Source organism: Vombatus ursinus, unplaced genomic scaffold (assembly GCF_900497805.2).
Source record: "Vombatus ursinus unplaced genomic scaffold, bare-nosed wombat genome assembly UNPS02014801.1, whole genome shotgun sequence".
NCBI lineage: Eukaryota > Metazoa > Chordata > Mammalia > Diprotodontia > Vombatidae > Vombatus > Vombatus ursinus.
The window spans coordinates 25,285,259-25,297,413 of NW_020954579.1; the positions used below are offsets into that span (position 1 = coordinate 25,285,259).

At 35.6% G+C, this 12,155-nt stretch overlaps 1 protein-coding gene across 6 annotated transcripts in view; it reads right to left on the minus strand.

Moving 5' to 3' along the window:
• Nucleotides 1-2,649: 2,649 nt before the first annotated feature.
• Nucleotides 2,650-12,155, minus strand: part of CEP112 (centrosomal protein 112) — a 496,208-nt gene continuing 486,702 nt past the window's right edge. For all 6 annotated transcript variants that reach the window (XM_027873031.1, XM_027873032.1, XM_027873026.1 and 3 more), the window contains 2 exons: nt 3,574-3,638; nt 2,650-2,815 (listed from right to left, as the gene is read on the minus strand). In XM_027873031.1, coding sequence (XP_027728832.1) covers nt 2,812-2,815; nt 3,574-3,638 — 69 coding nt within the window. In that variant the 3' untranslated portion in view covers nt 2,650-2,811. The remainder of the gene's footprint in view (nt 2,816-3,573; nt 3,639-12,155) is intronic.

A 12,155-nucleotide genomic window follows, 5' to 3' on the forward strand; every position in this document is an offset into this window, starting at 1 on the left:
CTGATAGAACACAGGATAATTCAGAAAATGTGTAGCACTTATACTAGTCAATAAAACAACCTACTAACTCAATTTGTTGAGTTTGAACTTTAGTGTTTTTTCCCCCCTGGTCTATATGAGCCTTTTTCTTTTTCTTTTTTTCTGGGGGGTGGGTGGTGGTGGGGAATGTTGTTTATAGCTTTGCCTCCCCATTACTCACTTAGGACTGACTGATGAGTCCAGTACTAATGATAACATATTTTAGTTGGTTCTTAATAACACATGTGGCAACTTTGCTTTTCTGAATATTATCTAACCCAGTGTAATAATTTATAAGGGAAAGCTAGGTGGGGCATTGGATAGAGCGCTGGGCTTAGAGTAAGTAAAACTTGAGTTCCAATCTGGCCTCAGAAACTTACTAGTTGTGTAACCCTGGGCAAATAGCTTAACTGTGTTTGTCTCAGTTTCCTCATCTATAAAATGAGTTGGAGAAGGAAATGGCAAAACATTCCAGTTTCTTTGCCAAGGGAATCCCAAATGAAGTCACGAAGAGTTGAACATGACTGAACACCAACAACAAAAACAATTTCTAAGGATAAGGATAGAGACTAGACCTGTAGTTTCATTGATATGTCTCTACCAATGTACCTTCTTCGCAACTTATAGTCTTAGGTCATTGCCTAGAGGCAGGAGAGGTGAAGTGATTTGCACAGGGTCACACAACTAGTTACATTGCGAGATTTGGGACTTGAACCAAGTCTTCTTGGCTTTGAGGTCAGCTTTCCACCCACTACTCTATGTGGGCAGAATTTATTATGCAAATATGTGTGCAAATCTCAATTTATTGTGTGTGCAAATGAATCCTGATCTTTCCAAAGGACAGGTAGAAGCTTCGAGGGCCAGAAGTGGTATAGCAATGGGAATATTAGGCCTCTCATTCTATTCCTAGGGATAGATGGGGGCAGGTTACATCCAGTCAAGATAAGCTTGTTCAAGAATGTGTTGCCTCATAAGGATGACCCCAGAGAACTGTTTGTATTAAAGTCAGCCCTGGCATTGGAAGTGGTTATAAAACCAGTTACTTCCTTATCATCTCCATGTCTCAGTTAAAGTACAAAAAAGGGTAATTAATCCTTGGGCAGTACACAACAGAGATGGGCGTGGGAAACAGAAAAGAATTTTGAAAAAGTTCAAATAAACTTTCTGCCCTTGTCTTTTTACAGTAAACCAGATGATTAGAGTCTCTCTCATGACCCAAATTTCCCGAGGGTGTTACAAAGGGACCCTGACATCACACCACAGTGCATCCAAAATGAGTTGTGGAGTCAGCTGTTTCCCAGCTGCAGACACATCCTCTTAAAAGCCAAAATTCCCTCTCAAATCAAGGGGTGAACAGCCTGTATAGAAATGCAAGGGCATATTGGCATTTGAAGCAGAGGAGAGCTAATATTTAACTCTGTGTTTATGGAAGCAAGATTACACCTTTTCATTAAGAGTCATCTCAATGAATATGGAGGCATGCATCCTTGTACATCTTTCTTTTGTTCAGGAAATGGAACTTAACCCAGGTTCTAAACTTTAGTAGCTACATGACCATGGGCAAATGACTTAACCTCTTTTGAGTCTCACTTTCCTCTTCTATAAAATGAGAGTGTTGGATTAGATGGTCACTTTCAGTGCTAAGTGCTAGGCTGTAATCTGTTATCAGTATCATTGGTAGTGGCTTTGGGATAAGTTGTATACTAATCACACAATCCTAAAATTTTTGACATAATAACAAAAACAATTAACAGCTGGGAAAATAGGAACAAACAAAGCAATGAAAATAGGCTGTTCTCTTTAGAGGCATGCCATCTCAAGAGGAGAAAAGTATATTGTTTTTGAATTAGAAGGGACCTCAGAATTCATCCTACTCATTGCTTTTATAAAACAGGAAGTTGAGACTTAAGGAAAGGAAGTGACTTGCCTGAATTCCCATAACCAAGTGGTGACAGAAGTAGGATTCTAGGCCTGGCCTCCTGAGTCCCAATCCAGTTCTCTTCTCCTTGCCCCATGCCACCACTCTCAAAGCATGCTGAGAATACTAATTCTGTCTAACCAACACCTGTAAAAGAATATAATGCTGTGGCTCATTCTGCAAAGTGTTCTCTTTCTAGTTCCTGAAGTCTGTGTGTGGGAACCAATATCATAAGTACCTTAGCTGTCATCAGGAGATCTGGTGGTTTTATTCTAAAATCTCAACTTTAAGCAATAGTTACAGATTTGTTCCTATCTAAAGGAAAGGTTATTTCCTCTGGTACAGTACAGGCTTTTAGTATTTTCCTAAAGGGAGAAATACCACAGGACCAAGATGCTAGTAAATGACATGTGCAAAAAGGTAAAAATAATGTTAAAGGACACAAAAGGATATTTTAATATTACAGGAACATGAAAACAATATAGAATGTTTTAAAAGTTGAGAAAATATAATATGAACATGATTTTTGTCATATGTAATAGGTAAAATTCTATTAGAAAGCAATAAAGAGATGCAGAGGTGGAAATACTTTTACTTTCCAATATAAGCAGTATTTAGCACACACTCAACACACAAGTGAAATATGACAACCAGAAATAAAAGAATTAAAAAATAATTCAGGTAGACACAAAAAAGACAAAAAAACCGCAGTGTGAATGATGAATGTCATTTTATGATCTTAGTTACATTCTTTTAACTAATAAAAATATTCACTGATCTCACAGTTCAATTTACAATATCTAAATCTTCAAACCTGCTGAAAGAAGTCCATTAGGAGAAATAAGTAACTGCAGCAACTGTACTTTCTCCTTTGGTTACCTGAAAGTGAAAGTATTATACTTAGTTACCTCTTTCATTAGCTTTTGTATCTGCAACTGATTTACAAACTCAGCAAGAAATCTGTGTATTTATATCAGGTCAACATAACCTATTAAACAGTGAAATATTCAGCCATATAGAGGCTAAAATAATCCTGACTGATTTTCCCCTCCTCCACGCTGATCAGTCGTTTGACAATTCAATCAAATTGGCTTGCACAAACATGTAGCTTTTATCAATGACTTAATTAAACAAACTTTATTATAAAAGGTCCAGTGGATTCAGGTGGAAGATAAGCTGAGGGTAACTGAGTCTTTGCAAGTGTTTACAACACCACCATCTATTTACTTTGGACTGTGTAAATATCTATGACAGAGCAAGAGTTTCTAGAGCTCTGGTACTTAGAATACGTGCTCTGTGATGCTGGGAACTGCATCATCTTGTTATCATAAAATAAGGCTGCATCTACTTAAAGATCCAAGTGTGCACCAAGTCAGTGTCTTGTCATGAAGACTGAGGCAAGCACTGGCCTTGCAATGAACCTGCAGATTCTTTAATCTTGCTCTAATAGAACTAAGTACTGTGATTAAAAGAGGCTGGTGACTTCTTAAAGTCAACCTATTTACAGAGAATAAGATGCTTTTTGAAACTGCCATCCTATTTAAGCATTTAACAAAAAATTAATACTTTGTTACCCAAGACTCACAGGTGCAAAGTGACACAATCAATCAGAAGGCATTCTTAATTACAATCCGTACCTTCTGCTGTGGTATGCTGACAATTCCTCTTGAAGGATGGATGCCCTTTTTTGCAGAAAGTTAACCTACAAAACACATTAAATATGAAAAAGGTAGGTTTATCTAAATACAACCTATGTGCTGTGATTTTATTTAATTTACACAATGTCCTCGATAAAGCTTAGAAGATTTATTGAAAGTACATTTTGTGTTATTGACTAAAAGGAGTTTTATTTGTTTGTCTGTTGTTTTCATTCCTGGTAGGCTCGTTCCTATTCTTTAGTTTGACCTACCTTACTCTGATACCTCTCAACCCCAAGGGCTAAGACCTCTATTTTTCTTGCTTCCCTCAAGGTCACTGCCCTAACCTAGAAGAATACTGACGATACAGCCTACCTACAGAACAGTGGCAAAATCTTTCATAGTATCCTTATATAGAAGATGGAGAGATGGGGGCTAGGTGATATTTCTGTATAATTAGGTGAATTAGATGAAATTCAGAGATTAATGATTAACTGGTTCATTGTCAAATCACAAAGAGGTCTACCAAAAAGCAAGCCTTTATAAGTGCTTATTATTTGGTCAGTACTATGTTAAATGCTGGGGATAAAAAGAAAAAATAAAGACAATCTCTGTCTTCGCGAAGCTTATATTCTAATAGTGGAAAGAAAGCATACACACATAGACACACACAAAGTTGATACAAGGTAATCTTGCAGGGGAAGACACTAAGAACTTGGGGAAACAGGACTGATTGATTGCAAAGTCTCCAGGGGAGCGCCCCAGGGATCTGTGCATAGCTCTGTGCTAACATTTTTATTAATGACTTAGATAAAGGCATAAATGGCTTATCATATTAGAAGATGGCACACAGGTGGGTGGGATTACTAACACACTGGATGTTAAGAGTCAAAATTTTAAAATCTTGACAGGTTAGAAACATTGGGCCAAATTAAAACAGGTATAATTTCAAAGAGAATAAATATAAATCTCACAATTGGATAAAAAAATCAACTTCATTAGTATATTATAGTGAAGATGTGGCTAGACAGCAGCAGTCTTTTTGGAAAAAAAGATTTAGATATTTTAGTTAACTAAATGTGGAGTGAAATGTGAGTCAACAGTGTGATATGGCAAGAGAGTTAAAAAAAAGTCTTAGGCTGCATTAAGAGAGGTGTCACTGTGCTCAGGATCAGAAAGGTCACAGTCTTGCTGTCCGCTGCCTTAGGAAGACCACATCTCTGCAAACACTGAACATGTGCTAGGGAATAAAAACTTTGCAAATTCAGAAAAATAAATATTAAAAACATTCTTCACTGACTACAACACAATAAAATTTATCATCTACAAAGAACATTAAAAAAAGATTCAGGCTTTAAGGGAGACAATTTAATCCTCAAGAATATATGGGCCACAGAACAAAAACAAAGAGTAGATAATTTCATTTAAAAATTTCAAAAATGAGACAACATACCAAAACTTTTGGGATGTAGCCTTCTTAGGGAAAATTTATATCTCTAAAGACTTTAATAAAAAACAAAAATGGAACAAACAAGTTAGTGAATTAGGCTAAATACAATAATACAACTAAAAAACTAGAAAAGGAATAAATTTTTAAAAAGACAAATAAAAAGGGAATAAAATTGAAAATAATAAACTCGTTAAATTTTTTTTTTAGGCAATAGGGGTTAAGTGACTTGCCCAGGGTCACACAGCTAGTAAGTGTCAAGTGTTTGGTCTGAGGCCAGATTTGAAACCTGAGTTCAGGGCTGGTGCTTGATCCACTGCGCCACCTAGCTGCCCCAAAACCCATTAAATTGACAAATCAGGAGCTGTTTTGTTTTTTTTTTTAAATAAATAAAATGTTAGCTAATCTGATCCAAAACCAGCTAGCTATCACAGGAAGAGGTAGCTTATTGGACCTAGTCAGGAAGACCTGAATTCAAATCCTGCCTGCGACACTATATGATTTTGGGTAATTCACTTAACCTCTCTCTACCTTAGTTTCTTTCTCTATAAAATGGGGATAATAATAGCACCTACCTGTCAGGGTTATTGTGAGAATAAAATGAGACTACTTGTAAAGTGCTTTACAAATCTTAAAAACACTATGTAAATGTTAGCTATTATTATCCAAAATAATAGCACAAAACCAAACTGCCATAATCAAAAAGGAAGTCCCAAGAAATGACGAAATATCTATTACCAACAAAACCAACAAGTAATAAAAAATTATTTAAAACTTTTTCCCTGTTTATATAGCAAAAACTTAATACATTGAATAGGTGAATATTTGCAAAAATACAGGATACACAGATTATTAGACAAAGAAATAGATAACTTAAATATAACCCAATCTCAAGTAAAGAATTTGAATATGCCATAAAGGAACTTCCAGAGGATAAAATCCCAGGATCAGACAGATTTATAAGTAAATTATATTAAATATTTATAGAACAATTAATTCCAATACATAAATTGTTTACAAAAACAGGGAAAGATTGAGTCCTACCAAACACTTTCAAGGAGCCAAATACAGCTGAGAAGAAAACTATAGGTCAAATATTCTTAACCTTTTGTGTATATATGTATCTAGAAACCCTGATGCAGCCTGGTAGAGCCTATGGAGCTCTTTTTAGAATAATGTTTTAACTGAATGAAATAAAATACATAGGATTACAAAAGAAGCCAATTATATTAAAATAAAGATTTTTTCCCCCATCCAAATTCATGAATCCTTCAGGCATCTGTAGACCCCTGGTTAAGAAGGTGGGGTAGACCAATATCTCTAATGAACAATGACCCAAAAATACTGAATAAAATATTATCAAAGGGGCTACAACAAAATATTAAAAATATTATACTTAAATATTAGTGAGTATACAAAATATTAAAATATTATATGACTGGATTTATACTGGAAATCAGGGTTGTCTCAATATTAAGGGAAATTATAAACATAATAGACCTTATTAATTTAAAAAAACAAGATTACATAATTATATGAAGAGATGCAGAAAAATCTTTTGACAAACCACAATATTCTTTTATGTTTTAAAAAAAGAGGAATGAACTATCCTTAAGATGGTAAATATTATCTATCTAAAACTAAGAGTTAGCATTATTTGTAAAGGAGAAGAAATGTTAAGGGCTATTCTAGCAAGATCAGGGGTAAAATAAAGAGGCAAAAGGTCACTACTATTCTTTGATATAGTTCTAGAAATTTTAGCTACAATAATAAGACAAGAAAAAAAATTGAGAAAATAAGCATAGGCAAAGACAAAGCAATATTACTACCTTTTACAGAGATGTTGGTTTTCTTAGAGAACTAGAGCCAACTAAAATTATTTTACAATTAATAAGCAGAAGGACATAAAATAACCTACAAAATCATCAGTCTTTGTATCTATTACCAACAAAACCAAGCAGGAAAAGATAGAAAAAGAAATCCTTTCAAAATAACGATAGAATGTATAAAATATTCATGAATCCAACTACTAACATGCACACAGGAAATATATAAATAGAATTGGAAAACATTACAGAAATAAAAAATGAACTAAGTAATTACAGAGGTGGTAACTTCATAATTGGGATGTAAGACCATAATAAAAATGACAACAGTACTGAAATTTACTTACAGATTCAATGTCATACCAATCAAACTTGCAAAGGTTTACTTACATTGTAGAACTAGAAAGAATACGAAAATTCATGTGGAGAAACAATGAGTTGAGTTTCTTAGGGGAAATAATGAAAATAAAATAGGAAGAAATACTGTTTAGTAGAGACAGATCTCAATATGCTACAAAACAGCAGCCATTAAAACTATTTGGTACTGGTTAAAAAATAGAGAAGTTGATTAATGGAATAAATTACATACATAGGACTCAGAAGCAATTGAACATAGTAGCATAATGTTCTATAAACAGAAGGACTTCAGCCAGTGAGTTCAGGACTGGAAAAGCTGTAAATATAATTTAATATAAGTATTAAATTTAGACTGGCATCTCACATTAAATATGTGTATGCCTTTACTCAATAAATTCTACTGGCTGCCTATCACCTCCAGGATCAAAAACAAAATCCTCTGTTTGGTGTTCAAAGTCCTTCCAAGGCCTCCCTCCGTACTCCCCACCCTCACCCCATCCCCTTGCTGTTCCACCAACAAGACACTCCATCTCTTGGCTCCAGGCATTTTCTCTGTCTGTACCCCATACCTAGAATGCTTCCCTCTTCATCTCTGCCTCTTGGCTTCCCTGGATTCTTTCAAGTCCCAGCTAAAACCCCACCCTCTACAGAAAGCTTTTTTCATTTATCCTGTATATAGCTTGACTGTACAATTTGTTTGCTTGTGTCTCCTCCATTAGATTGTGAACTCTTCAAGGCCAGGGGCTGTCTTTTGCCCTTCTTGGTAACCCTAGCACTTAGCATAGCACAAGGCACACAGTAGGTGCGTAATGCTTACTGATTGGCTGACTAACCTTACCTTGATCACTGTGTTCAGTTTTGGGCACTACATTTTAGGGATGTCATTGATAAAATGGAAAGTGACCACAGGAGGGCATCTAGGATGGTGAAGGGACTCAATTTCATAATGGATGGAAGAGGATAACTTGAAGGAACTGGGGATGATCAGCCTGGTAAAGAGAAAATTTAGGGGGTAGAAAAGACAACTGTCTTCAAGTATTTGAAGGCTTGTGAGATGGAAGAATAATCAAGCTTATTTTGTTTTGTACCAGTGGGCAAACTTGGAGCAAAAGGTGTAAGATGAAAAGAGACACATTAAGACTTGTGGAAGGAAAAACAACTTCCATATGATTAGAGCTATCTGAAAGCAGTTTAGTTGTCTCTCATTGGAAGTCTTTAAGTAAAAGATGGAAAATCACTTGGTGGCTAAGGATGCAAAGCAAGGTGCTGATTGGGTAATGTGAGATTCCAGTCTTACACTACAACACCGCTGAGGGAGCACGGCACAGTGGAAACAGCGCTGGATTGGGAATCAGAAGACCTAGCGTCAAACCTTGATTCTGCTACTTACGAGTTGTGTAGCCACGGCCAAATCATTTAACCTGGGTCTCAGTTTGCTAACTTGTAAAATTATGAAGGGTTTTACTGAATGATCTATGAGGTTCATTACAGCTATGATCCCATAAATATTTAGGCCTAAGACATTGATTTTTTGGTGCCAGCTGATTCTGAAATTTTTGAGGACTATTTGAAGCAAAATTTCAGTATGATAAAAGAGTTACTACAGGTCTATACTCATTCTCTATTCTCTATTCCTGAGTGGATTATCTATACTCTGAATCCAGGGTTCTTTTTTTTTTTTTTTTGTTTAGGCAGTTGGGGTTAAGTGACGTGCCCAGGGTCACACAGCTAGTGTCAAGTGTTTGATCTGAGGCTGGATCTGAACTCAGGTCCTCTAGACTTCAGAGCCGGTGCTCTATCCACTGCACCACCTAGCTGCCCCTGAATCCAGGGTTCTTAACTTGAGGTCCATGAATTTGTTTTTAAAAACTAATTTGAGAGGCTGCTAGGTGGCACGTGGATAAAGCACCAGCCCTGGAGTCAGGAGGACCTGAATTCAAATCCAGCCTCAAAGTCCTTCCAAGGACACTTACTAGCTGTGTGACCCTAGGCAAGTCACTGAATCCTAATTGCCTCCCCTCCAATAAAAAAACTAATTTGATAACTATTTTAATATAATTAATTTCCTTTGCAATCCTATATATTTTATTTTATGCATTTGAAAACATTCTTAAAAAGAGTCCAGAGGCTTATCACTATGCTGCTCCATGTCATGAAAAGGCTAAGACCCTCACTCTAAACCGTCTGCAAGAAAAATCTTGCTTTCATATTTGTAGTTATGTTGTTGCTCAGCTTAACTAAGAACTTTGTGAAATTAGCAGGTTTTTTTGTTTATACTCTAATGAAATCAGTGGGAACTAGAATAGCCAAAAAATGGTTCACGCAAATGTCAGAGAAGTAATTTTACAGAGAAGCAAGTCAAGTTTAGGTTGGCATTTAGTGACTCCATGTATGAAGTGACATGCTTCATTTCCAGCACGGATTGAAGAGCTGAGCAAGGGCGACAGAGGATGAAACTGGACAGATTTTGGTTTCTCCCATGTCAGAAATTTACTCTCCAGTTTCTTTCAGTATTTTGAAAGGTTACACATTTTTAGAATATCAAGGATGTCCATATTCAAAGTGGGTATATAAAATACCATATAAAATAATTTTAGTTAATTTTATGAAGTGAATCCTAAAGCACTTCATAAAATTAACTAAAATGATTTTTATATGGTTCATGCCATGACTAGGCACAATCAAAATTTTACTGATTAGGAACTGTATTGGTAGTTTCAGCTTTGTTTTCTCATTTCATGTTAGGACTTCATCATTGACCCAGGTTTTATGATAACCTGGCTATGCTCTGAAACGTAATTATGCAATATCATGTAAAACTTAAGAAGAGTCTGAAATGAGGTTTGTTAATAAAACAAATTCTCGATAGCAACACAAAAAACTGACACATGTCTAATGGGCACTTATGTTTTACTTATTTATAATACTGTTTGGTTCTCTATTTCACCCAAATGCCCTCTTGGCCCCAGGAACAATTAATACTTTTGACAGGTGCAAGGATTCCACTGACCTCTATCTGATGCTTTCTAACAGGAATTTCAACAATTTTCGAAGGATATAACACCTGTGCTTTCAAACTGGATTCTACTCACTGAATGGTCTGGGACTGCATTATGCAGCTGCCTATTACGTGGCACAAATGCAGCTGGCAGCAATCTGTTTCTGGGTTAACACTCATTTGTAGGAGCCTAAGTTACTTTTGTTACAATGAAATTATATGCATTATAATAGAAGCCCTACAGGTGGATCATCAATCAATCAGCAAGCATTTATTAAGCACCTACTATGTGCCAGGCACTGTGCTAGGCACTGGGGAAATAAAGACAACAAAGCAGCCTCTGTCTTCAGAGAGACTGACTCAGAATGGGGAGAAAACATACACAGATGTAGGTATGTATAAGTAAAACAAATAAAACCTGAAACAAGGTAGCCTTGGAGAGAAAGGGACTAACAGTTTCATAGACAATGGCTATATTCCCCTAAAAGTCCTTTGAAGGTGCAGGGTTTTACACATATGAATGACCCTCTGGAAAATTTTCTACTAGTTAAAGTATAGGTCAATCAGTCCTCTAAAACAGCTTTTAATTTCAACTGAAAATAAACCTCACTTAACTCTTTGTCTAGCTACCAAGGCAATTTCTTTGCATGCTAGGGAGAGCATAGCAATCCTTCTAATTAACCTTGAGAAGCAGAAACATAAGGTGCTCTAAAGAAAACTTCATTTTCATATGAAAGACATGTAAGAGATGAGAATTTGGTCTCCCTAGGTCTTCAGCTCAGTTGATGTGGTCACAGGATGTAATCACAGATGATGAGGTGTTAAATCCATTAACACATTAACACCTCATCATCTGTGATTACATCCTGTGACTATATCAACTGAATTGGGTGGGTCAGTGGACCAAATTCCTCCAAACTTCCTTCACAGACATATCACTGAAGGGAATATATCAGGCTAAAAATTTGCTACAAGTTCATTCTTACACACTATAAGCAAAGAAGGTAAATTCCCATTAAAGTGGGTACTACATCTATGATGGAAGACAAATTATACCAGGTCATTCAAGTTTATTAGAAATTAGCTTAATTATAAACTCTTTTTATATATATGTTTTACAAGCTCTGGAACTGGAAAGGATTTAAGCGATGTTTAGTTCAATTATTCTCACTTTATAGACGAGGAAGCTCATAGAGTCAGGTTGTGATTTTTTCCCCCAAGTCACATGAGTTAATTGCTAGTTGGAATTCTGAACCCAGGTCTTTTGACAGCAAAATCTTGTGTTCTTTTTACAATACTAAAATTCATTTCCTCATATTAAGGCTTTTCAATTGGCTGCTAAAACTTAAGTAATTGTCTCCTCTCAAATCAATTGTATTCTGTAAAATGTAGCAAAGTAAAAAGACTTATGCAAGAAACATTTAAGTTCATTATTTTAATGCCTATGCCTTTTTTTATTCTGACATTTCATAAACTTAAAATATATTTTGTCACCACTACTAAATGTGTAAAATAAGTATCTTTTGGGGGGAGGCTTTAATGAAAAAGGACACATATTACATTTCATTTTCTTCAGAGGTTTTTCTTTTAAAAACTATTATGATTCATCATGTTTGGGCAGGAAACTATATAGACAATTTTTACAACTCAAATACTATTCAGCACCACTTTAGCAAACCATAATCAAAATATCTAACTTCCATTCCTATTTCTATGTGCTTTCATTCAGTTTGGAATCAACATTATGATGAATGATGGGATTCTGGGACTAATACCAAAAATAAAGGGTGAGGATTTGTTAGAATGTGGATTGTAAATGGGACAAAAGTTAACATCACTAACAGTAGGGGCTAGGGGAAAAAAAGAACTTCAAATATGCTAGTTTTTTTTGTTGTTATTCTAAACTTGAGAATCATCAACAAACATGAGTATTTCTCTCTCTCTCTCTCTCTCT